Source organism: Dermacentor variabilis, chromosome 4, assembly GCF_050947875.1.
Source record: "Dermacentor variabilis isolate Ectoservices chromosome 4, ASM5094787v1, whole genome shotgun sequence".
Lineage (NCBI taxonomy): Eukaryota > Metazoa > Arthropoda > Arachnida > Ixodida > Ixodidae > Dermacentor > Dermacentor variabilis.
In genome coordinates this window covers 15,152,255-15,179,929 of record NC_134571.1, presented here as the reverse complement: position 1 = coordinate 15,179,929, position 27,675 = coordinate 15,152,255, and the positions used below count along the sequence as shown (strand labels likewise).

The window sequence follows — 27,675 nt, the reverse complement described above, 5'->3', positions numbered from 1 at the left end:
TTTAAGATAAAAAAATGCACTCCAAAGAGGTTTCCACTCACTATAGCAGACTGGAAATTTCTTCAAGGAAAAGTATGTGGTATGGCACCACAGTGCATATGCACACAAGCCAGAGTTGATTGTATGTATTCAATGTTACGACGGTCTGGACATCATACAGGGTCAGGATTTCCTGTCTAATACAGACATTGTTTCCCTCAAGTGATAGATTTCTTGGTGCACCCTCAGCTGCAAGAAAAGCAACATGTCACGTTTTCCATTTCACCTAAGGTCGTACTGCAGACATCAAAATGTTTTAGCGCAGCACAACACATTGCTACAATTCACTCTAATGAGGCACCCACTCATGGTGTCAGTGCCTCAGAGGCACTTCATCACAAGTTGCTAACTTTGAGACTCCCTGAGGATTAACAATAATGAGTGAACTTCTACATACTAGTGGTCATTGAACACACTTGAATCTGTGTGCACACACAATCACAAAAGCAGAGAGAGAACATTTCTAATGTGAGAAATGCAGACAGGTTGGCCCAGAGGAATTGTTTCTGGTCTGCCACTTGAGAAAGGGAAGCGACAAGGAGAGAAAGAGAGAGGAAGTGCAGATGGTGATGAGGGGCACAGCCAAAAGAGGGGGGGGGGGTCACAACGGACATGTGCCCTTCCCCCCGAAATTTCTGTGTACCAGGTTTGTGGGATGACGAGGCACGACCAGTAGTGCAGCCACTATCGTGGAAGCACAACCACCAATAGCACGCGACCCAATGCAAACGGGTGCATAGGCGCTTCAGTAGAAGAGACCTTCGACTTGATGTAGCTGCCATATTGCGCGAGTGACAAAAGCATGGGATCTCTGGCATAAAATGATGTGCAACACTACTCCCCTTACCAAGTTTGAGCTGCCACGCTAAAATATTGCTGGCTATGCCACTATGATGGTGCACAGTGAACTATGCACACATTCGATGCTGCCACTGTGCCTCTACGTCTGGGCCAATTCCAGCCCTCATTTATCCTCCACACAATGAGCAGCCATTTCATGCATTTTCATAGGGCCAGTGTGTTTAGGATGTACATGAGGTACAACTTAGCAAGATTTTATGTAAGAACTCACAAGTAAACAAAGAATAAAGAGGCTATTAAGGCACAATTTATTTCCACATAGACATTACCACACTTTTCTTTCATCAAATAAACAGGTAATGCAAACAGCTATTCAGATTATTACAGTATATTTACAGTATCTCTATATATTATGTACAAAGTTGCACCCAAAATCTGCATCAATGTATCACCCCTGCAGTTTTGAATGCGAAGCAAAACAGTGGCACAAAAGATACGTCATGGGAAGGTGGCTTATCGGAAAGTGATAACCACACCAATCAAAATATGCCAATTAACTACGGAACCCTGAAAGTACCTACCAAGATTTAGTGATTTTGCTTTTGATCTTGAAAAAAAAAGAAAAGAATCCTTCCACATGTTGAACAAATTGAGAAAAGTGTAATAATTTATCTTGCGCACCATAATTTGCTCTGTGGGAGAAGCTCCGTTAAACCACAGGAAGAGAGATTCCACCACGTGAATACCCACATTTCTTGTATGTTTCTGTAATAAAAATATATGTAACACCTCTAGGTTGTATTGGTCTTTGGGCATGTCCTATTACTAGGACCAGACATCCGAATGCTGATCTCCTGTGCACATATGAGAGCAGACGAAGGCCATGCAATGCTATTTGAAGTAACCGACAATGTAGCATTTAACAAATCAGCTTTTTGCCCAATAGAAAGCTGTAGGGCATCACACTTGCAATGTATTTGCATTAATACACTGCGACACAATTTCTGAAGAAGTGTGCAAAAGCTGAAGGAAGGTCACTGCAGATGTACAGTGACATCAGTGGCCAGCCACAGCGGCAATCTCGCAGTCCCTCATGAAATGCATGGGCAGGCATTTCAGGAAGGATTTTTAGGAAGGCACTTTGAAGAAATGTACAAATAATGAAGTCTTCTCACTTCGCAGAAATGTTTCCATGACAAGCTAGAACCTTCCCACATTTCTGGCTAAAACAAGTTGACTAAGTGCTATCTTGCTAATTACAATATATATAAAATGCTCCTACACTGGAGAATGCGCAGTTTTATGGTTTCTTTCATCCTCATGTAACGCATCGTTTGTTTATGCTTAAGTCTAGCACAGTTAACTGAAACATGTTCTACAGAGCAACATAAGAATGCATTGCTCCTGTATGGTGTGGTAGCTGTTAAGCGAGGACTGATACTCACAGAAGGGCTTGGAAATGGTTTACTATGGGGGCAAGAATATGGCCGAGCTTTTTCTGAGCTTCGAAGTGCCTTTCATATTATATTAACAAAATGGCACAATGCTTAAAAAGCAGCTGTACAGGGTAAATGCTCTTTACATTGCACTTTTAAAACCAGCCCAGTATAACAAGTACGCATTCTTGCACAACACCAGCAACACTAGGCTGGTGAGAGCATGGGCAAAAAAATCTTATAAAAAAAACAGATGCCACCATACTGTCCAAGTGACAGGTGTATAAGACAAAAATTACATTTGTACCAAGCCATAAATGATGCCTCCTATTCTCATGCTTATGAGCACATTCTACTGATACATACGCTCGCTGCTTAGACCATTATCAGCAGTCCTTCGAAAAATATGTCAACACCATTCTGCTATGTAGTTTTTATAGAACACTGCCCACTAAACAGCTAGAAAAAAGTTAAAAATTCATTTAGCCCATGAAAAAAATAGAGAAGATAGTGCATTATTCACAAGGCCCATCATATAAAACAGTTTGGTACCATGTAAACCTGCCAACACACAAAAATATATATATATATATGAAAAGGCAGTTAAGAAAACATTATCTATGAAAACCCTTAGATTCTGGGTAAGCTTGCACGTGAACTGTGACATTAACCGGCGCCGAATGGGGCAGACCACGAAAAGAATGTTCCTGCGGGACACTCAATGAAATGTCCGATGCCCCAGCAGAACAATGTGCGAACAGAGCTGTAGGACACACTCCTTCTTCTGAAAATGTGAGGGATCTCCGTGCCCCTTTCTTCTGCACACTTGAAATGCACGACTTGTCGTTACTACAAGTAGGCTTCATAGTCGGATTCTTGCAATCACAGGGCACATAATTCCAGACCTTGCTCTTGCCAAGCAGTGGGAAATCGTATGAAGGAGTGGACTGGATGACATGGCCGCTACTTCTCTTCCCGCAACACTGATCTTGTTCCCATGGACTACGCGATATTGTCTTCTGTACCGGGCTCTTGTCTTCTATAGCAGTAGAAGCACTAAGTGTGTTCTGTTTCTTCATGTCAGCTGCTTCCACAGAGGTTCTGATGGGAGTGACAGCTTTTGAAGATTGATCTAATAATGATGTTGCCTGTTTGCAACCAAAACTGAACATGCGTTCTGATCTTTGGTCATCATCGTCAATACTATGAGATTTCAAAACAGCATCTGACACGTAAGATTCGTCTTTCAGGTAGTGAAAGCAATCTGCCAGCAGCTTGTGTGGTGTTTCAACATTTCCCATTTCATGCGTGCTACTTAAAGGCTGAGGCAGACGACACACTGCTTTGGACATGGAACTTCGATTCGCTGCTGAGCATTTCTCACGCAAGCAAGTAGATTCAAAGACATCATCAGAAACACAGGACATTTCCTCTAAGCGAAGTTCAAGGTGAGGTGGACCCACAGAACTTTCAACATTGTTCTGTATGCTAGACACACTTGCAAGAGTGCTGAGTGATTCCTTTGGAGTAGCAGCCACTTTCTTGTAGCATACTTTCCTGACAGTCTTAGACAAGGGAAGAGCTGCTGAGAAAGGCACAAACCCACTGCTGGTCGAGCGGACATGGCACGCATCGTCATCACTGGCTTTATATTCTCGGCTGCCAGGGGTGGACGCCACCGTCGAGGTGCTCTGCATCCGAGACTGCAGGCGCCTCAGCTGCTCAGCTCTTTCCTCTGCAAGCTTTGTGAGTTTCTGAAGCTCGTTGGTTGTGCTTCGAAGCAGTCGTTTTGCTTGGAGCACAGCAGCCTTTTTCTCACTGAGCTGTGATGTGAAGTCCTTCAACGTCTGGTCCAACTTCAACCCTTCTTGCGGCGACACTTGCAAAGCAACGCTGCACACGGACACCTCTTCGTGGCTTCTGCTGCTGGACGACAGGCCCTGCACGCCGCTGTCAGCCTTGCTGCCACTTTCAATGGGTGAAGTGCTGTGGGAGACAGTCTGTGGCAAGGGCTGGTGCCCTCCAGGAGCATCTGTCCCCAGTGTGGTGCCCTGAGACACCTTACTGGTCAAAACTTCAATTAGCATGTCTTTGTGCTTCTCTTCCGACTGTAACTTGTACACCTGGTGTTCCAGATGGGCAATTTTCTTCTCGTGCTGGCCCATGGCTACAGTAAGCTCTTGATTCAGGTTCCTCTCCTTCTCAAGAACAGACATGAGTTCCTTATTGAGAGCTTCCTGGCTCTTGAGTCGTCCTTCAAGCTCAACCTGCAGATGTACAAAAAAAAAAAAAATAATAGTAAGATTCCACAATATTTTTTTTACAAACTCATTTTCTTGCAGCTCATTCTTTGCAAACCACCATGCCAGCTATAGTGTGAGTAGTGATACCCTGGGTGCATTAGATTTATGTTCCATGCTTAAAATGTAAGTGTGCACGAGTATTCTAAACTTCGGAATAATGAAATGAATAGTGTCCTACTCGATTCGGTCTTTTGAATCAAATAGTAACTATTCATGAATGCAAATATTTTCCTGATGCTTTTGAATATTTCAAAACATAAACTGCAGCCAGTTAAATATAAAATTGGAACAAAAGTATGGTAAATTTCTACCCTCACGGGCATAGCATAGACATAAAACATAAACATAATAACTTGTGCAGTGGAGTTCGCTACCTCACTTAGGTAACCATACCTTTGAGGCTCTATATACAGTGATCATTCACACTCCCTGAAGATTCCTTTGCATGTGAAGAAACTAACTGTTGGCTCCTAATGCTCCATTTAAGCTTTTCATAAGCAAGGCTTCATAATGTACTACGTACTAACTTTAAGACTTGCTAACTTTAGGAATACTAGCATGTGATCATCATTGAACATCACTGATGAACATCCTTTTATATTAATTGTGATAATGGCTTGTTTATTATTCGGAAACTATTTGAAAACTATTTCATATTCGTTTCAATTCAATTTGCTTCTGGGACTATCTCATTTGTATTCAATTCGGTCTCAAAACTCACTATTTGCACAGCCTTATGAAAATGCTAGGTGCAAAATTAAAAGTATGAGTTGCATGGTACTGGCTGAACAGAAGGATCACAGACAAATTGGTGGTGCACATTTGGAAATACCACCTCCTTTCTCTTAAACATGCAGCCAGTTCCTGGTTGGCTGACGGAAACTGTCGCTCTAAGTTGCATAGTACGGAGCTGTCCGGATGACTGAATGTGGTGGTGTACACTCAACAAAATAGTCTATGATAAACTGGAACAATTTGTAATGGTCATACACTTTTGTTTACTTTTCTAACAACTTTACGTTCAAGTCAACTTGCATTTCCATATGTCTGTAATGGCTGCCAACCAGCTTGCAAGTGTTTATGTCTGATAACAGACACAGTTATGAAAGGAACAGTGGGCTATTCCTGCCTGCCAGAATGTAAAAATTTTGGGGTGTTAGTGCAGAGAGAGAGAGAGAGAGAATTTATTTTAAGGAAGATGGAGAGGTCGGCCTGAGCTAGCATGCTCTAGCCTGTTACACCACACAGGGGGTGGAGAACAGGGACGTAAAGATGTGATAAGAGATGATGATGATGACATAAAGAGGGATGCACAACAGTGAAGGCAAGCTCCCCCTTTCGTTGATTACCTAGAAAGTCCAATTATGTTATTCAGAAATTAATCCATTGTGTTCCAGATTTTGGCTGGGGTCACAAATTCAAATGAAACATCAGAAAATGGTGTAAAGAAGCAGCCAGTGTGCAGACTTCCCCTGCATGAGCAGCACAGGTGCTATAAGCGGCTCCAATACGGCGAGCACTTGCACGGCACTTTTAGCCATGCGAGTGCTTATTTATTTTCACCCATTGAGGTTCTCTGACCTGCACCTAACTCTAACTTCACAAGTGCTTTTTTATTTCACCCCTATTGAAAACCAGCTGCCGCAGCCAGGATGGAACCTGTGACGTCGGGCTCATTACTGCAATGCCATAGCCATTAAAGAGGTAGCACTGATAAAAAAATTCTAACCCGAGCAATAACTAGGAGATTACATGGCTGCGAGCTCATAGGTATGATCTGTGAAGTATCAATAGCCAAATGTTGCTTAGAAAACATTTAAGCAAAAATTCCTTATTTCAGAAGTACTTTGCCACAAAAAGTACTTCAATGCAATGCAGCAGATGTGGAGTTATTGGCAATCAAATATTGCCTTTGATCCCCTTTGTAGTGCTTCCACTCCTCCTTCAATGCCTTGCAACTGCTAACAACCTATGCTTTATTCCAACAAAGGTATGAAGACTGCAGCACATCTTGAACAAACCAGCACACCTTGTTTATATTAATGGCTACTTAGCATCCGAGGTCTCTGTCTTCATGGTTTCTCTGTTGCAAGGCACGCTGTATTGAATGTATTCCAATAATTCAGGCAGGCAAGTATTCCACGGCTTGATGTAAGGGTCAACAACTGACGCATGTATCAAGGGAAGGCATTTCATTGCCAAAGCCGTTCTCAAGCTGTTCTATCGTAAACCAAGGTGTATTTCGCATTAAGCGAAACAGTGGAATGGCACTTGGGTTCAGTGTGCTCTCTCTTTCCTGCCCAGCATGACACAGCCACAAATATTCCATGACTGCATGGGTCCACAACCCAGTAAAATCACTATCATTATCGCATTTACATATGTATCTCATCTCCCTCGACTACAGACACTGTAAGAGATCATGCACCACGACAAGCACTTAGTGCACTTTGACAACTCTTCTCAGTGATTTCTGCAATGAGGAGTTTGTTTTGTTAATTTGTTACTTTTGAGGAGTCATCCGAGATACGCCTCTTTACTACAATATCTTTTAGCAGATGCTGAAAGTACCTAGTCATGAATTTTTTTCACAGGAACCACCACACAGCAATTGATCAATTCAGGGAGCTTAATGCCTCAAAGCTACACTGGAGCTGTAACAGACACTATAGCAGAGGGCTCTGAATTAAATTTGTTGTAATAGCAATTATATAGACACTCTAGGTGCATTTCTGCTGTCAGCGTCGCCATCGCCATGAGGTTCCTTATAAAGTCCAAGGGTGATAAAATCGTCGCCGCGCAGTGTATGTTGTATGTGCGAGTGAAAGTGTGCAAGGGTGGACCAGCGATCATGGATCAATCTTGCCGAAGCAAGGGAGGAAAGCGGGAAGGAAGCACGCAGTCTTCCGTCACACGCAAGGCTCCGGGAGAGAAGGTAGCGAGACGGGGCGCATCCTACCCTGGGCAGCCCGGGCAGCCACGTGCGCCCGCCCGAGCCACTGCATCTTGAAAGCCATCTGCGATGGGTACAGAGTCCACCATGCGCTGTGTTTCCGTGGCTAAGGTCTCGTTGATGCAAGGCAGCATGAAGGTCAATTCAGTCGCTGCTGCTGCTGCGCTTCCTCACTCTAGCGTTTTGACGGAGAGTTTCTGCGGTCATTGAGTGAGATGTGTTCGTGTTTGCTTGCACATGCGTGACACCATGCGTGTTAATTTAGTTAGTGTGCCTATGTTTACAAGTTTAAACGGCTGATAAAACTACCATCCTTACTTCACATGGCTGTTCACTAATTTTCTATTGCGATCTATGCTTTGCCTTTCAGGCGAAACGACGACTTTTTGACTGCCTGGGGTTCCACCCCCATCACAATGTGGCCACTGTGGCTGGGCCTGTGACCTTATGCTCAGCTAATAGATCTCCAGTCACCACTTCTATCAAAATGTGGCACTAAATTCTTTCTGAAGGAGCAAAGAAAGAGCTTCAAGTTGATGCTTACCTGACCACAAATCTGAGTGAGAACCCCAGTCCGTGTTTGCAGGAAAAAAAGAGGCCTAGTCATCAGCCAGGTCTATAAATCTGAGGTGTTTGAGTACCCTCACCATGTATGAACAACTACGCCAGTCACTCTTCCAAAGCCGCAGGGCTATGTGTAGAAGACAAGTAACTTGCGCTCATTCAAGCTCCGACTTGCAAACTCTTGAAATCACCTTGGGTGAGCGGCGGGATCTTCAGCCCATGCAAGTCTGTTTACAAGTCAGAGCTTGGATGTGTGCAAGCCAGAGTTCTTAAGTTTAAAATATATTTTGCGAGCTAGTGTGAGTGAGTTTTGTTAAAGATGCTAAAGAGAAACACTACATCAATTTAAACTGATAAAGTATTCTTTCAAAATTATTTTTTTGCAGTTGTTAATTTCAGGCTAAGAGGTTGATTACTAACAAAGAAAATGAAGCCGAGTTTCATTTTTTAAATTTCGTGTCTATACCCCATCCCTTGGACATCATTGTGGCATCACAGATTTAAAAGTATGTTCTTGTATATGGACTGTAGCGGCTTCGTAAGAATCCTTGAAAATTGCCAAGCTCAGTCTTAGGTTCTCTTAGAATGGAATGTAGTCTATATTTAGCGATAAAGATTAACTAGGCCTGAGCAGATGCCATCAAAATTCATGACATCATAGCAAGCTGATGAGGGAGATTCAAGACAGTGCCACCATCTGTCCTATGTTTTATTTTTTTATTTTATTTTCTGGATTTCTCACGGCACGATGGTTCTGTGGGCATATGTGTTTGCATGGGCCTCACCTTTTTATGGTAACTGCCCACCTTCTGTACCCTTAAACGCACCCTTTTCAGTTACAAATAATGTATCACGTGCACCGTGGTAAAAGCAGCTTCTTTTGTATTTAGAAGGGTTAAAACACACCTCAACTTATCTTTCCCTTTTGTGTCCACTTGAGAGATATGAAAATGAAAGCAATGATACTCACATTTTTATGCCGGAGAGAACCCACTTCCGCTTCCTGCTTGGTCTTCTCTGCCAGGTTCTGCTGCTGCAGGTTTTTGTACGAAGCTTCTTCTTCCTGGTGTTCCAAACTCTTAGCATGCAACTGAAATAAAATAATTGAGGCAAGAAAACATGATTGCAAGACCTCGTATCTTGCTGAAGTGCACTCACCCAAGCAATCGCAGCACAAACATTTCACCGGACATAACTATTTTAGTGCCTCAGTGTTTCATGCCAAGTGCAACGAAGGCATTCTCATCCAACAAATCTGCGCTATTCTTCCAAAAAATATTTTTGCAATATGGGCAGTTTAAAAATGACTATTCTGGCAGCAAATAAACTGAGCATTCATTCGAGCATGAAAATTGTCATAGCATTTCATGAACATAAAACTGGACTTCATGTCAGCAATGTCTTAGCGTCACATGGACAAACTGGCATTACAACGGTGGATGTCGTTTTGTGAGTCTCTGGATCCCTGAATAGGCAGAGGTCTTCCATAATTAGGAAAGCATTTCTGAGGCTTGTTTTCATGTTTGTGATACAGTAGACTACCACTAATTCGTCTCCAGTTAATTCGACATATCAGTTAATTTGACCCCAACCGAAGGTGTCAGCTGAAGTCTATACATTTCTATAGGATTAAACGTTCATTGTCAAGGTGTTTATTGACAGAGTATGCGAGAAGGGAGACGTCAAACTCGGTCCGGATATTTTACCATGCAAGCAACCCCACGGTATGTAAACGCGGGTGATGCATCTGGCTCGCCCACGGTTCTTCTTCGTTGCATTTAAAAAGCTGCAGATGCACCTCGCTGACCGGCGGTTCTACTTAGTTACATCATTATTTCCACTCTGAAATTGGCCTTCACCGGATAATTAGAACTTGGCTGGTCATCATGCACACACCTGACCCCAATGGCGATGGCCGTGGTGGCTCCAACACTGGCAGCATCATCTTGGCAGCGCTTAGGCTACAGTGAATATGTCAAATGCAGAGCATCGTCTATTGAAAATGCCTATTTTCGGCAAATACTAATTCGAATTGGACTGTTAAGATAACATTCCAGAAGCCTTGCAGCGCTTGTTTAGTGCCAAGAAAAAGCTTAGTTTACAAGAAAATAGCATCTGAATGGTCCACCAAATCACCTGCCCTCAAGCGGGGAGTAGTGACATTGCATACGCCATCGCCACCCTTTACTGCTGTCGGTGAGTAAAACAGCGCCAGAGAGACAGCACTACGGTTTTCTGCACAAAATTCAAATGTGCGGCCTTGGAGAAATCGAGGCAAGACAGAGCATTGTGTTCAACACTGCAGCTGCTCTTGGTCAAGTGGCATGGACCGTTCGAGAATCCCGCAATATCACACGGACGTCATATTCTCTGCTACTTGCAGTTTTTACGAGTTTTACAAGCCAGCAAAGCCAGCGCAGCACTATGCAATAATGAAACTACTGAAACGTGAAAGAGGGGTGGGGCAAAGTGGACAAAACAAAACCATCCGACCGCCCATGTCAATGTCAAGGGTAACATCAATGTTTTTTTTTCTAAATATAGTAGCAAGTAGCATTTTCTTTCGTCTTATAATGAATACAATTATCTTGTGAGTTATGCTTTTGTGTGCTGCCATGGATGCACTTTTATCTGCTGTTTCATTCCCTGGTATCCCAACATGGCTTGGGACCCAGCAGAATCGTATGGTTCCTCCGTACTCCTTATTAAAAACCATTTTAAGATATCGCCAAGCAGGAGTTCAGACACAGAGTTTAAGTTTAGAGCCCTCAGGGCACTTAATGAATCGGCATAAATAATAGCATTCTTCTGCTTGTCGGTAGTAATTTTCTTGACGGCCATCCATATTGCATAAACTTCGGCGGTAAAGATTGAAGAAAAATTATTTATCCAAATGCTATCTTCCCAATTTTTCGTCATGATCCCGGCACCTGCGTATTCTTGTGTTTTAGAGCCGCCAGTGTAAAATTCCGTGTAGCTTTTATATTTTTCTTGAATAGCTCGGAACTCTTGTATTATGTGTTCTTGTGGAATGTCTTTTTTCTTTAGATGTGTTAGTGTCCAGTCACACAGCTGTGTAAAATTGCACCACGGGGGGAATCTTGGTGGCATTCCAGCAACCTGTAGGACTTCATGAGGAACATCATAAGTCTGACAGTATTCTTTGTGTCTGAATAAGTGGCGGAATCATGTTCGGTTTATTTGTATAGTGTACCCGTGATCTGCACTGTTTACTATGTTGTAGCGTATATGTTGTGGTGATGACCGAATTCTCAGTACATAGCAAAGTGTAAGTAGTGCTCTGCAGTGCTGTAAGGAAGGCTCGTTGTAGTCAACATATAAACTTTGGACAGGTGATGTTCTGTAGGCACCACTCGCCAGTCGTAGGCCAAGATTATGAACTGGATCAAGTCGCTTAATGTAGGACTGCCTAGCTGCACCATAAACTACACTACTGTAGTCGAGGATGCTACTACGTACAAGGGACCGGTGTATTCATAGTAGACATGTTCGGTCAGATCCCCAGTGCTTGTGCGATAAAACCTTGAGGATATTTAGTGCTTAATTTGCTTTAATTTTAGTTGTGTTAATGTGGGCCAGAAAGTTCAGTTTTGTGTCAAAAGTTACGCCTAAAAATTTGTAGTCTTTGACTGGCAGCGTTGTACCATCCAATGTGAGAACTGGAATGCAGTGCAACCCTCGCTTCTGGGAAAAGAGAACTGTTTTGTGTGTTGAAAACCGGAAATCATTTTTGTCAGCCCATTGTGTAAGATTATTTATCGTTATTTGTAGTTGTCTTTCGCAGGTGGGTAAGTTCGAGGTGCGGCAAGCCACTTGCAATTCATCGACATATATTGAGTGCATAATAGATGATGGGATGATCTTATTAAAAGAGTTCATTTTGACTATGAAGAGTGTCGTGCTCAGAATGCAACCTTGTGGAATGCCATTTTCTTGTGTGAATGTGTGTAAAAGTGCAGTAAAACCTCGTTAATTCGAAGTCATCGGCACCGAAAAAAAATCTTCGAATTGAGCTGGTTTTCGAATTAATCAAACACACAAAAAAATGCAACCCAGGTAAAAAATTTCGCTGCAGGAATGCGCTACTTTATTCAGCGATCTTCAGTAATCAGAGATACTGGTTTGCCGCGTCCTGTAGTTCGAGGCTCCAAGGGTCATGTTTCCTAGTTGGCCAACTACGTGCAGCATTTGAGAATTTCCACCATGGCATTCAACAAAACTGTGGATAACGTTCAGCAATCCGATAACTTCCCCGAGAGCGGGTGCTTGGGAGGGCTCATTAGCATCGTCATCGTCGCTGTCATCGCACATGGTTGCATCAGCGGTAGCTTCACTCTCCAAATCCGAGTAGCATGTTTGTTGATCATTGTCGAAGTTTAGATACTCGGCGAAGCCGACTGCACTGGATTCGCTATCCTCTGCGCAGAGTGCATTGATGTGGTCGCAACACTCGGCTCCTTCATCAAGTGCACATGAATAGCCAGGATCAGCATCGACGGTGCTTTCCTTCGAGAAGCCAGGATGTTCAAAACACTGCATGATCAAAGTGGGTTCCACTTGCTTCCATGCATACACAATAAGACATAGCCCTGAGGAGGTCGATGGAGTGCTCCTTGCCGTTGTCGTAGCAAAGGAGCATGCGCTTGAGCAGGTGGTAGTGGTAAATCTTCCTCGTGTGGTGAATGACGCCTTGGTCCATTGGCTGCGAGATCGACGTGGTGTTCGGAGGAACAAATACCATCCTGATAGCTTTCAGGTGTGGGATGTCACCATGCGCCGAGCAATTATCAACAACGAAGAGTACATTCCTGCCTGTGGCTGCGAACTTGCGGTCAAGCTGCCGAACGTAATCTTCAAACATTGCACCTGTGACCCAGCCTTTCTTGTTGTGCCGGTAGATGAGCTCATACCTTGGCGGCAGCCGTGCATTTTTAAAGCAGCAAGGCTTCCCACTCCTTCCAACTACGAGTAGCGGCAGCTTGTGTTTATTGCACATGTTCGCGCCGAACAGAACGGTAATTCTTTCCTTGCCCTGCTTTCGACCCTTGACCGCGGTGTCCTTCCCTATGAATGTTCTTGTGGGCAGCATCTTGTAAAAAGGGCTCCCTCGTCGAGGTTGTACACATCATCTGCACTGTACTCGCTAAGCAAAGGAGCCAACGTTTGTTTCCTCCAGTCGTCGACGACACTCTCGTTTGCGCTGCCACTCTCGCCACAGACAGCTACGCAGGTCAAATTATTGCGCTCTTTAAAACGGCTGAACCATCCATTGCTACACTTGAACCCTTCGTGCCCAAGTTGTAGAGCCAAGTCGTTAGCCTTCTCCCGCAGTATTGTTCCACTGACGGAAGGCGGGCTGCGTTTGTTTTGCAGTCAGCGAAGTAAAGCTGATTCCACATTTTGGTACGTGGGAGCCCATATTCGCGACCACTTCGAAGAATATGTCTTGCTTAGGCCTCCAGTACCTTCGACTTTTTCTTCAATATTGTGGACAACGTCGAGAGGGGCATGCTGTGCTTTTCAGCCAACTTGGTCTTGGAACACGTGTTCTTACCCGCTTTTTGGATCAAGCAGAACTTCTGCTGCAGCGTTAAAGTCTTCTACTTTGGCATCTTCACTCACTGGCACTTATGCACAGTTCAGAAAAAAAAAAAAAACAGAACACCATGCTAGCTGCAACACCCCTAACCACCGCACACAAAGAAACGGCGCAAACCGGCGTTGCTGCACACACGTCGCCGCAGGTGTGGAGAGATTGGGTGAATGGCAGCCAGTGGCAGCGGCACAGAACACGCACTGATGCTGCGACCGCTGCAACTGCGAGGAGGGTGCGGAGTGAGGGATGAGAGCATGTGACAAAAACCAGTATGGCCGCTGTGTTGCAGTGAAGCATGTCTTCTCTGCAGGCGCGCGTTTCGGCAGTGTGCAGGGCTTACCGTGGACTGATTTTTGTGCTAGCAGTACTACGGGTCGGGCGCTTCGTCTATAAATAATCACGATTGCTATGTGGCGTCACCTTGCGGCTCCAAATGGCCGCCATTTCATCGGGTTTGTGGTGAAATGGGGATCGGGAATTGTTGCATAGTGCCCCAAATCTTCGAATTAACTGGGTTGGCCTAGGCTGCCGGTTCGAATTATCCGGTCAAATTTACATTGGAAAATACGGGACCGCAGAAAACCTTCAAATTATCCAGGATTTCGAGTTCAAATTAACGAGGTTCTACTGTATTGTGCCAAGACATACTTGAAATGTTCTATTTGACATGAAATCACATCGGCAATTTAGCACTTTACCACGAATTCCCAGGTCAGCCAGGTCTCTCAAAATTCCATATTGTCTCGTGGTATCATACGCCTTTTCTTAATCCAAGAAAACCGCGAGACAGTGTTTGTGTAGAAACGCGTCATGTATTTCAAGTTCTAGTCGCACGAGATGGTCAGTGGTGGAGCAGCCCTTTTTGTATCCGCACTGGTGATTGTCTATTAGGCTTCTTGTTTCAAGGATGAATACGAGTCTTATGTTTATATGCTCTCATAGGATTTGGCTAGACAACTTGTTAGTGCAATGGGCCTATAGCTGCTAGGGGATGTTGCGGGTTTACCAGATTTTGGAAAAGACACTACTACTGTGTTTTTCCAATCTGTAGGCATTACCCCAGACTCCCATATCTTGCTACAAATTTAAGAAGTGTCTCTACCGATGTTTGAGATAGCTGTGCCAGCATTGTGTAGTGGACACGGTCAACACCTGTTGCCATTTTTTTACCGGCAGAAAGAACCCTGTTCAATTCCTGAATTGTGAGGTGGTTATTATAAAGTTCATTTGAAGCCCCAGTGATGGGCAGTCTCTTTCTTTGCTGACTATTTATATTTTAATAATGTATGTGAGTAGTTTGCTGAGCTGGAGATGTTGTAAAAGCGTTCACATAATAAGTTGGCCTGGTCTTGTAGTGTTGTTTGTGTGCCCTGACATGTAAGTAGTGGTATTGTGTATGATGAGTACTCTCGTTTAAATTTCCTCACCTGGTCCCACATTCGTTTTGATGCGAGTGATTGAATATATATATTTTTACCATGACGATTTTTCTGCCTTTCTTCGAATAAATCGTGCTTTGGCTATGGCCTGTTTGAAATTTAAAAGGCTGCTATAGGTGGGGTACCTCCGTAGAATTCCCCATGTCTTATTTTGTTCTTTTTTCGCTTAAGAACACTCGTTTGTCCAACAGGGATTTAGCTTCTTGTGCACAATACCGGACGACTGGGGCATTGCCTTTTTGGCCGCTGAGATTATAACTTCAGTGATTTTTTTGTTCAGTTCATCAATGCTTAGTTTTGGCGAAAAGACAATTTTGAGTTTCGCATTTTCCCTAAAAAGTTCCCAACTGCACATGCAAATGCATGAATATGCGTGCTTTCCAGTTGCTAATCAGTCCTATATCTTCGCACATAGGTGCTGCTTTCATCGTCGTTCCCTTTGATAGCGTTGCATATAGGGATTGTTTCGGTTGGAACTGACGACCCAGACCACCCTTGTACCAAGACAGGCATGCCTCATAATCAGATTGTGGTTTCACCACGTAAAAACTCCAGAATTATATTTTCTTCGGTCCCAAAATTAACTGAGCACCTTTAGAAGTTGCATGCAATGCATCGACCTCAGCCGAGTATTTCACCAAATATGCGAACAATAAAGTATAGACAATCAAGTTGCAAACTGATTTATTTGAATATTCACAAATCGATTCATTTGGTGGAGTACAGTCAACATCTGATTTTTTTGGACTCCGCAGGGGCTGCGATAACATAAAAAAAATGGGGCAGTCCGCAAAAACAAATGCACGCCTTTTACTGCTCCCAAAGGCTCAAATCACCATAGGCACCTCCAAAATGGCTCTCAAGGCCTGCCAGTACACTTATTAGTTGGTGCTCGTACTGTGGCAGGAGATGGGAGACGGTGGGTGCATGCATGGAATAGATCTACTGTGTCTCATAACAATTGCTCTTCCCAATTTTGGTATGCTTCATCGCGTAACATTGCTGTATTGAGGCGAAGCTAACTTTGAGCATCCGGCATATTGCAACGCGTCGTGCTTTCCGAGCTTCGAAGCCACTAGTGAGGATTACAAAGACAGATTCGGCACCATTGCTAGCAGCAACGAATTGTTTTAATAAAAAACACGATACCGAACAGCAAGAACCTTTGTATCGAATGCCGAAGTACCTAGGCCTAGCGTTGCGCAACAGCCCTTGTTCCAGGCTGCACGATAATCAAAATGGCGGCCGGTGGTGGTGGCTTCAATCAATGCCATTTCAGACCTGTGATCATGGCAAAAAGTCCGGAAAATTGGACGGCAAAGGGCTTTTGCATTGAAATTTCAGCGGTCCATATAGACGTCCACCATGGTACCCCATATATGGAGTACCGTGGCAGTGCCGCGAAGATGTCCGAAAAACCAAGCGTGCGGAAAATCGGTCGCTGACTGTAATTGCAAAACCCCACTTAAAACATTGCATTGCAGTGAAAATGTTAAAATACCGCACTTTTGTGCAGTTGGCGCAAATGGCACTTGCGTGGGCGCAGCCAGGAGCAGGCAAGTCGAATTGTAGCAAAATGGCGCAAATGGCGCAGTTGGATCACCATTGCATGTTAAGATAGCGGCAACAAGTCACGTCACATGTTTTTGATGTTCTGGAGAATTGTATGCGTCACAGAACCAACTACTAGTGAAGTGGTTAATCTAGGTGTGGGCCACCATTCCACTTACGATTGTTGAGGAGTCATTAGATAAATGAAGAATATCAAATGCACTATGTAATGTATGAAGCACACGTTGGGGTTCTTGATAGACAGCGATAAAGTGCTGTCTGAGGGATGATGATGGACTTTAAGTTGAGTAAATCTTCATTCTGTGATGGTAAAGTTTGTTGGTTTCATCTTTTTCTTATTGCCAGAATCTGAGCCATGCTACGCTTTTTTTTTTTTCGTTATATAGTCAGGTGAACGTTCGATTTCTAATTGTTTAGTAGCTCCAATGTCATGCAGTTTTCATGCAATGTCAGTTTTCTACTTTCAACCCGTAAAAAGTGGCTCCATTCTCGATTCGGGGATGTGTTTTTGAGTCGGGGCAAATACTGCCCCGACTCAAATCGTCGGCGTGTTTAGGTGTTATTTCTGCCTCTTGTTTGATTCGAAATGCCAGATAATTCAACCAATTTTGTCAGTCCCGTCAGGTTCGAATTAACGGAAGTTGACTGCACTACACTAAAAGCTGTAGAGGAGAATGGGCAAGGTGATAGCAATTACACCATCTTATGCAATACATTCCAGCACAAAAACTTTGCCACTGGCAGCACTGTTCGCAGTGGCCACTCATTGCTTAAAATTAAACTACGAAGTTTAATGTCCAGAAGCTTCACAATGGGTTATGAGATGCTATGGTCTGGAGGGCTTCAAATTAATTTTGACCACCTGTGATTTTTTTATTGTGCATCCTAAGCACGATACATGAGTGTTCTTCCATTCTTCCACATCGTCAATACAACCACCACAACAGGGAATCGAACCCAAGCCCTTGTGCTCAGCAGCAGAATGCCACAGCCACCAAGTCACTGCAGCGGGTGCTCGGAGCTTCCACTGACTTAGTTCAGAAGCTGATAAACTACCCCATCCAAAATGCAATCTGGCAGCAAATATCAGGTGAGTAAGCACAGAGAGATTTCTGTAATCAAGTCCACAGCCAAGCTGTGCTCCCTTACATAGGAGGTCATAAAATGTGAAAAAAAAAATATATAGTCATATTGCATGGAAAGGTCAAAGGCCAATAGAATGAGTGCTAGAAGGAAAATTCTGTACCTGTGCTTGCTTTTCTTCAGCCAGTGCTTGAAGTTCCCGTAAATGGTCACTCTTCAGTTTCTCTGTTCTTGTGTGTGCTTCAGCCTCCAGACGTTTAATTTGTGCCCTGCAAACAACAGGCATTTCAGTGAACACTTCTTGAATGTAGTTAATTCACTTTAGCATGTGTGTACACTAATGTCAAATACATTTGAGTCATGTATTACCTCTGTAAATGCAGCAGAGAGCCTTCAAGTAGAGTCAGAAGACCAAATGCCCTTTCCTTCAGCTTTTCGAAGTCCCACTATTTGTTGATCTTGTAACAGTCAAGCATGATTGATGGCCACTGGCCAGATTTCTTTAGACCGTGACAACAAATCTTGCCTCAGACAAGATTGAAAAGATTCACAGCAATGCCATTATATATTTCAATGCAACTTGGTTAAGTAAAAAAAATCAGAAAACTGCAATCTTAAAAACGACTACTGTCTGCTGGACTTCTGCTGTTTTTTCAAGAGAGCGCAACACTGTCATCCCAAAAGTTTTGATATTTGCTAACCCTGTATTTTTGTGCGCTCCAGCACCTATTGCACCTGTCAAATTATTGCAGCCACTGTGGAATCACCTTAATGTAGGTCAAGCTGTTAATGTTAGCAATGCTGGTAGTTTCTAATTAATAGGTAATAGGTAATTTGGGTGCACATCAACATAAGTACTGAGCACAGCCATCAAGAGAAGACAGCTGCGCGTGTTTGATTTCATCACCGTGCTCGATGTCCACAAGCGGCAACGGTCGCACATGCGGGCCAATGACATCATAGCCCATACAACTAGGAAGTGAGCAAGCACCTCTGGATTTACAATTCTTGCTTACTAAAGCCCCTTAATTTTCCAAAGAGTAGCGCCATTCTTAGATCTTTCCACCACCCTGCTCTCCCCGACCTTTCCTCCTCCGCTCCTCCATTGGTCAATCTGTGTCACGTGGAAGCAGGCGCCGCCCGCGCCTTTGTATATTTTTTCTTTCCAGCGTGCTCCGACCGCCATTGTTGGCCCTGCGCGACGAAAGTACGCGCAAACGGACTGTTCAAGTGTGTTAGCAGAACAAATCGAGTGGGTTAGGGAAGCGAACTTAATTGTGATGGCATGCTGCTGCGCCTTCGGTTGCTGCAACTGACACAGCAACGGCAAGAGGCTTCTTTCTTTACCATCAGGCGAGCGCAAAGCACAAAGAAGAAAAGTGTGGATACATAGGATTGGGCCGGCTGACTTCGAGGAAGTGGCAAAATACGCACGGCTTTGTGAAGTGCCACGGTTCCTCACAACCTCTTCTTTTGAGCCTAGTTCACGCCTGCCACTTCCAAAAAGTATATGTGTTCATACTGTGCGTGCTTTTAGCGCATTTAAGTTCACTTTTTCTCGAATGCACTCTCTTTCTGCAACTCACCTGTGTCATAAAAGTGACTTTATTCATGCTATTTTTTTAGCTCTGCCAGAAGTTAGCACATTCTTAACGCTTTTGCAAGGCTCACTACAACTTACGGATGCAGTCGTTTAGCTTCGAATGTACGCCCGCATGTGTTGATTTTGTTTGTGGTGATTAACGTTTTGAACGTCCCGAAGCGACTAAAGCTATGAGAGAGGTCGTAGTGGATGGCTCCGCATAACTTTATTTAGATCGCCTGGGAATGTTTAAAGTGCACTTTGATCGTAGTTGTACGTGGGCCGGTAAATTCCTCGTTGGCGTCTTGTAATTCTCGTGCGGGCATGGTAGCGCTGCACCATAAGATGGCACCTCGGCGTGATTGTATTTCTTTTTTAGATTTTATTTAGTAGCTGTAACAACATGTCATTATTTCGTATTATTGACAGTGCCTCCAGGGCACCAAAGCGGCAACGGGAACACTTGTCACGTGCTCTCCAGACGCCTCTGCTAGCCGTTACATATGCCCTCCTGGAGCAGTACTTGTAAAAAAAAAAAAAAAAAAAAGAACAAAAAACTATCGCTGTGATTATCAAAGCATCCCGCAACGAAAAAAGCACCCTGCGGCTGCTGCAACATACCGCGCCCGTGCGAGAAAAATTATGGAGCACTAACGAGGAATCTTTCCACAAGCCTCTTGCATTTCGCCTCTATCCCGGCTGCTGCCGGACGCGTCCTCAACTGGAGGCATGAGCAGCGACTACTTGCCTGTTTTGTGTGCAGTATTATAATAGCCGAGAAAGGTCGCAAAAGACTGCAGGCCCGCTGATAAGAATTAACATTTTTACTGCTTAACGTTAAAATTCTTGTGCGTCCGATTAAGTAAATGGGTATTGCATGCGGCATATGCACTGTATATGAACCTACGAAACCACGTACATATACTTTCACGCTGTCAAAACCTGAAACTCTGGTAATTACGCGCGTGTTTGAGCACACCGCATGCATGTGTTGTGTTTCGGCAACACGAACTCTCAACATGCGCATGTGTACGCCTTAAATAATGGTCCTTTTCTCTATTTTTTCCGCCATTCCAACACGACATTGTTAAGGCCAGTTACCGACTGACGAAGCAAGATCTTGATTGAAAAAAACTGCAGCGGTCGAACGAACTTTTCCGCAGATTTCCTCTGGTAGCGTGTTAGCTGTCGTTTGCTACGGCAGAGCCAGCATGGGCAGCACCACCATCGAGGATGCGCCGAGCGGAAGAGGAGGGAAGTGGTTGGCGCTACATTTAGAGACTGAGGGGCTTTATTGCTTACTTGTGACAGTCTCCACCTCCCTCACCCAGCCCTCACCTCACTCTTTCCTACCTGCTCAGACTTCTTGCCCTATGGCTAGAAGGAGCGAGATAAACCCTGCTAAGGAACGCACAATGGTGCTACTGGCCCATGCGATTTCGGAGCAGCTTTTGGAGCAGCCAAAAATGCATTTTGGAGCAGTGAAGTGGACTTTCAGAACAGGTTTATGAAAACAATTCCAAACTATATTATACGGGGCTTCTACAGTGGGCAAGCCATGTGAAGGCAGTAAGTGGTTACTGGTTCATGAACTCAATCCAAACACTAAAAATACCCTCCCCACCCCTTCATTGCAATCCTTACTATAGACTGCGAAGAAGCAGTGGTGTCCCAAGATGTGCTTAAAAAGCACTTCAGTAGCTTAGAAATGCATGGAAGCACTTGGACATGCTATGTTCAGACTTCGAAAGCGTCTTAAGAACTTTGATCGTGACCTCGATGCCACAACTGTATCCTTTAAAGGGGTCCTCAACCACCCCTTGAGCTTAGTGAAAAAACACAGTTCACAGGTAGCATGTGCTGCTGTGAAAACCTCACCACATTTTGCAGTCGTGCGTGGAGCTCTAAAATGGAATGCGAAGTCACTTTTTTCTCAAACACTCTCTTTTTAACAGAAGCATTCTGCTCACTTTTTTTGGGCTCCTATTTCATCATGTAACAGATTCCTATATGCAGCTCCTATTGGCCATAAGCTGACATCAATCAAGAAGGGTGTTTGGATCAGTGCACTTCTTCCTACTGTTACTGTGTATATTTATCGACGCAGTTTAATAAACAGGCTGAAGTAAACAAAAATCTGCCGTTGAATTCAATAGGTACTATGTACTTCCCGAAGTACTACTATTGTACTAAGTATCACCAACTGTCGTCAGCTGATGCTTTGCCGAGCCCACCCGCGTATGAATGGAACTTTGGCCACACTGCTTATCAATGTCGTAGCTGTCGGGTCTCGCTAACTTCTATTAGTTTCGAACACTTAACTAGCCTCAAAACATGCAAAACTTAAGGTCAGATTAGACGTATGCTTGCTAGTGCGCACTCACTCCTTGCTGCTGCTCCTGGCCAGACGCCTTCGCGTCATATTGAGCTGGTCTGCACCCCATAGCATGGCCAGACTGGAGCATATGAGTGCAAGTGCGTACACCAGCCGTCATGCACATAGATAGCCACTACAGCAGCATGTAGCTGTGTCTGCAGTGCAGATACCACAGTCGCCACGAGGTGCCGCAACAAGCATGCTTGCTGAGCTTGTTCGACCGCAGCATGCTCTGATTGGTATCTCTGGGTGACGTGACTCAAGGATGAGCACAGACATCTGACAAACAGGTTGTCTGCTTCCCGTGTTGCACATCCCCGTACAGCCTATAAATACAGCAATGCTCCAGAGAGGTATCGTTTGACAGCAGTGACAGCATCAACTGTACATCTGCTAAATGGTTCCTCTTCACGTTACAGATTTGCCGTCCACAAAAGTACGAAAACCACATTAGCATTGTTAGTGAACTGGCCTACAATAAAAGTGACGAGCGACTAAGCGGGGCAACTGCGCAAAGCCGGATCATTCCCGTTCAAACGACGCTGGACACTGGGACTTCGTGACCAATGTACAGCCTATAAGTACAGCAACACTCCGCAGAGACATTATCTGGCAGCACTGACAGCCTCGACTGTACATCTGCTAAATGGTTCATGCTTCCCATTGCAGGTTAGCATACCTTTATTTTGCCTCTTCAAACCTCTTTTGTAGTTTTGTTGTCACTGCTACCACGGTGTATCACAGTGTGTTCTGTAGTATCTACCCCGTTGTGTTAAAGTTTGCAAGTTTGCCTAGTTAACTGTAGAATTGGCTTCTGGCAAGACTGACGCTCCGGCGGATATTGCTAAGGCCTTGGTTGAAAAGGCGCCAGCTAGCATTAAAGAGGTATCAAAGGTGCTCGTTGAGACGAGCTCTAAATTTGTTGAAGCAATGGGTTAACTAAAAAAGGAGATGAACAAGACTGATGCAATGAATAACTCAATGAAAGCTGAGCTCACTTCCATCAGTCAATGGGTCGGGTACATGAACGAAAATTTTGAAGAATACCGCAATGAAATAAAAGGCCTTCGACTTGAGCTTACCAAAGTGAAAAACCAGGGCCTTGAGTGCAAGAAAGAGAACCTAAGACTAAACAAAGAGATGCAGGAAACGAAAAAGCAGCTTATTGAGTTAAAGCAGTACAGTCGGCACAATAACCTTGAATTAAGAGGTATACCAAAGATTGAAAATGACGTCCTCGGAACAGTCGCAAAAGTTGCATCTTCCTTGTGCGTCCAGCTTACTGATCATGACATTGACGTGGCTCACCATGTCCCATCGAAGGGCAGTGCGCCTCCAAATGTAGTTGTGAAGTTCACATCCAGATCAGTTCGTGACAAACTGTTGAAGGCAGCTAAGAAGCGACTGAATACAGCCATGCTGGGTTTTCAGAATAGCGATCCGGTGTACATAAACAAACACTTGTGCCCGGAAAACAAAATCTTGCTTGGAAAGACCATCCAACAAAAACCTGAGAATGGATGGAAATTTGTATGGGTTTCTGAGGGAAAAATAATGCAGAAATCTGAGAACTCCGGACTAGTGCATCTAACATGTGAAGAAGACTTAGCAGAAATAATTTAAGTACTTTTTATAACTCTTCACCATATTCCTTAACAATGGCTTATTCAACCAAAGAGATCGACAATCTTTGTAGAGCAAAATCTACATCAGTTTTTCACTGCAACACCCATAGTATTAATAAAAACGCAGACTTGTTTTCTGCTATCCTGTCGCTACATGCACATTTGTTCAGTGTCATTGCAACAACTGAGACGTGGCTGCGAAAAAGTGAAATAATCAGTCTTCCAGGTTACAGAACAGACTCGTATTCACGCAGGGGTGGCGCTGCATTGTTCGTAGAAGATAATATATTGAATCCCTTTTCATTCGGCTCTAGTATGACATCGTCACTGGTGCAGCTTATCGCCCCCCAAGCGGTAGCCTTTTAGGATTTCTCAATAAGCTGGAATCAATTTTCTGCACTGTGCCAAAGCAACAAAATAAACTAGTTATTATAGTAGGCAACAAGAACATAAACACATATAACATGAATAACCATGACTATAGTTATTTGTTGCAATCTTACAATTATAGTAATTTAATTACGTCCCTGATGTCTATAAATAAGGCACCTTCGTTCTTTAATTCATCACACATTAACAAATCTAGACACTGCCGTCCGGTGTTTACCTAGAGCCAATCTCTGATCATCTACCTATCTTTGCCGCTTTAGACTCTCAAACAATTACCAAGGAAAGATGAAGCAACATTGCTATGAAAATAGATTACAAGGTATTACGAGAAGAAATCCTTCGCATTAGTTAGAGTGAATTTTACAATGAGGATATTGACATTGAAATAACTAACTTAATTACTTATCTCAGTATAGCTGTAGAAAGGAGTAATCACAAGGTCTTGAAGGGCCGACATGATAAACCCATGTGTCCTCGGATGACAGAACAGATACTTCAAACACTTAGGGCCAAAGAATACTGGCATGACAAATGGCGCCATAATAAAGATAATATATACTACTTACAGCAATTCAAAGTACAGCGGAATAAATCTGTCCCTATGATTTGATTGCATAAAAGGGCGTATTATACTCACCTATTTACACAGACCTCTAGTAAGACGAAAAATCTGTGGTAAATTATAAACAAAATCATAGGAAAGCAACGTAAGCTAACTGTGCTTCCTGAAACCATTGATGAAAAAGTTGTAGAGAATTTCAACACATATTTCGCATGTATTGGTCCATCCCTGGCTGCAAAGTTTCGTGAATCAGAAAACATATTGTTACGCCCACAAAAGGCGTTACTTTGAAGCCGGGTAGCGTTAGATGCGATGGCCTTGATCAGCTGAGCGCCTGTCGAGATTCAGCTAGCCAGCCACCCGTCGTCTTCTTCGTTCACCACTCTTCGGTGCCCTCGCATACTGTTTGTTCAGGCGTGAACCCACTATGCACGTAAGAGCGTCACATTTACCTCCGCGCAGGCGAAGCCCGCCGGGCAAGTCAAACAGGCTGTCGAGAAATAAAGGGCTTTAAACAGGCGACATACAAAAGTTCAGTCTTTGCTGACGGTCGGCCATTTGATGTGAGACGTGCTATGTGGTAGGTTAATTCACTGATACGCTCAGTAATAACATAGGGTCCAACATAGTGGGCCAGCAGTTTTTCACATAATCCACGTTTCCTGGATGGTTTCCAGAGCAACACTAAATCACCAGGGTCATATATCACGTGTCGGCGTTGGCGGTCGCAGCGTGCCTTCGAGCAGTCTTGTGAAACAAGAGTGCGTAAAGATGCAAGTCGTTGGGCTTCTTCAGCAAGACAGACTGTCTCTGATATACAAAGATTATCGTGGCTGGAAAACGGAAAGATAGTGTCTAGTGTATAACGATGCGAATGAGCGTAAAGAAGAAAGAAGGGACTGTAGCCCGTAACTTCATGCTTTGAGGTGTTAAATGCGTATGTAATGAAAGGTAGCACGCTGTCCCAGTTCTTATGATCTGGCGCGACATACATGGACAGCATGTTAGTAAGAGTTCTGTTCGTGCGTTCCGTAAGGCCATTTGTTTGGGGATGATACGGGGTGGAATGTCGAAACCTTGAAGCACATAGACGAAGCATCTCTTCGACCACGTCTGCAGTGAACTGCTGCCCACGATCGCTGATGATCACTCTGGGAGGTCCATGTCGGAGAATGACAAAACGCAGCAGAAAAATACACACTTCGGTAGCAGTAGCCGATGGTATTGCAGCTGTCTCACAGTAGCGTGTCAAGTGATCGGCACGCACGATAATCCGGCGATTTCCATCGGATGAACACGGGAAAGGACTGAGGAGGTCGATGCCAACTTGCTCAAAGGGAGTGCTGGGGGGTGGCACTGGATGGAGTTCACCAGGAGGAGCACTCGTCGGATGCTTGTAACGTTGACACTCGCTGCAGCTGGGCACATACTGGGCAGTCTGGCACATTTTAGGCCAGTAGAATCTTTCTTGAAGGCGGTAGAGAGTTCGCGCAGAACCCAAATAACCAGATGTTGGATCGTCATGCATAGCGCGCAAGACGGAGACTCTCCGGGACCACCAGAAGATATTGTGGGCCTGTAGCAGAATAGTTCTTTTTGTAAAGAACCCCATCATGAAAGCAGAAACGAGTGGATGGTGCTGATTGCCTTGCAGTAATGAGCAGTGGTTCTAAAGTTCTGTCTTTTTGTTGCTCGACCTTGAAGGTATTTATATCAGGAAGTCCCGGCTCCAGTGATGCGATATAGCAGTCGAAGTTGTCCACGTCGCAGTCCGTCGTTGGAAGCGGCATGCGCGAGAGGCAGTCGTCGGCGTGTCAGCGGCCGCTTTTATAAGAAACGGTAAAGTTATATTCCTGTAAACGAAGTGTCCAACGCGCAAGCCGGCCCGACGGATCGCGTAGGTTAACCAGCCAGCAGAGAGAATGATGGTCTGTCACGACAGTGAAGGGGCACCCGTACAGGTACGACCGGAAGCGCTGTACTGCGAAAATAACTGCAAGACATTCTTGCTCTGCAACGGTGTAGTTACGCTCGGACTTACTTAAAGAGCGACTCGCATAGGCGACGACGTGGTCTTTGGTGTCGACGCATTGAATAAAGACAGCGCCGATGCCAATTCTGCTAGCGTCCGTATGAACTTCTGTAGGAGCCGCATGGTCGAAGTGTCGGAGAATGGGATGGGACGTCAGACGAGACTTCAGCTCACGAAAACTAGCTTTACATTCAGGAGTCCATTCAAAAGGAACGCCCTTCTGGAGGAGGCACGTCAGCGGATACGCGATGTCGGCAAATCTACGAATAAACCGACGGAAGTACGAGCAAAGCCCTAGGAAACTGCGTAGCTCTTTTACATGGCGAGGTTGCTTGAAGGCTTCCACCGTAGCAGTCTTCGCTGGATCAGGTCGTATACCGTGCTTATCCACTAGGTGTCCCAGAACGAGTGCTTGGAGCTCTCCAAAATGACACTTCTTCAAGTTGAGCACCAAACCCACTTTGTCCAAGCAGTCTAGCACAAGATCGAGATGTGTGTTGTGCTCACTGAACGTGCAACCGAAAATCACTACATCGTCTAGATAGCACATGCCTACTTCCCACTTCAAACCACGCAGGATGTTGTCCATGAAGCGCTCGAAAGTTGCAGGCGCATTACAGAGCCCGAACGGAATCACATTAAATTCAAAAAGTCCATCTGGTGCTACAAAAGCCGTTTTCTCCTTGTCTGCCTTGTGCATAGGAATCTGCCAGTACCCCGACCTCAATCAACAGACAAACAGTAAGACGCTGATGAGAGGCAGTCGATAGCATCATCAATACGCGGAAGAAAATATACGTCCTTTTTAGTGATGGTGTTGAGGCGGCGGTAGTCAACACAAAATCGCCATGTACCATCTTTCTTTCTAACCAGAATCACTGGCACTGTCCACGGACTACAAGATTCTTGGATTACATTCTTATTTAGCATTTCGTGGACTTGGTCATTGATCACCTTGCGTTCCGATGGTGAGACTCTGTGTAGTTTCTGTCAAGACGGTTGGGCAGATACCGTATTTATGCGATGGTGTATACGAGAAGGAGGAAACAATGGTGGCCCCTCTTGCTGGAAAAAGTCAAACAGTCGCGCATGTTTTAGCAGAATATTCGCCACTTCATGACGCTGCTTAGTGCTAAGTGACTTGTTTACCATAGTCAGAAATGAGGAGTGCGCCGCAGGGCAGGCATTAACGAAATGGCACTCATCCGCAGAATCAAGGGCCTGTGTAAGAATGACGAGCGATAACACTTTATCTTCATGGTAGGCAGCAAGTTTCAGACCCTGTGGTAGTATTGCAGGT

General features: G+C 44.4%; 1 protein-coding gene across 3 annotated transcripts in view; it reads right to left on the bottom strand.

The window, feature by feature from the left end:
• Positions 1-1,125: 1,125 nt before the first annotated feature.
• The window catches only part of LOC142578708 (uncharacterized), a 66,119-nt gene continuing 39,569 nt past the window's right edge, over positions 1,126-27,675 (bottom strand). For all 3 annotated transcript variants that reach the window (XM_075688207.1, XM_075688205.1, XM_075688206.1), the window contains 3 exons: positions 17,971-18,076; positions 9,067-9,186; positions 1,126-4,543 (listed from right to left, as the gene is read on the bottom strand). In XM_075688207.1, coding sequence (XP_075544322.1) covers positions 2,891-4,543; positions 9,067-9,186; positions 17,971-18,076 — 1,879 coding nt within the window. In that variant the 3' untranslated portion in view covers positions 1,126-2,890. The remainder of the gene's footprint in view (positions 4,544-9,066; positions 9,187-17,970; positions 18,077-27,675) is intronic.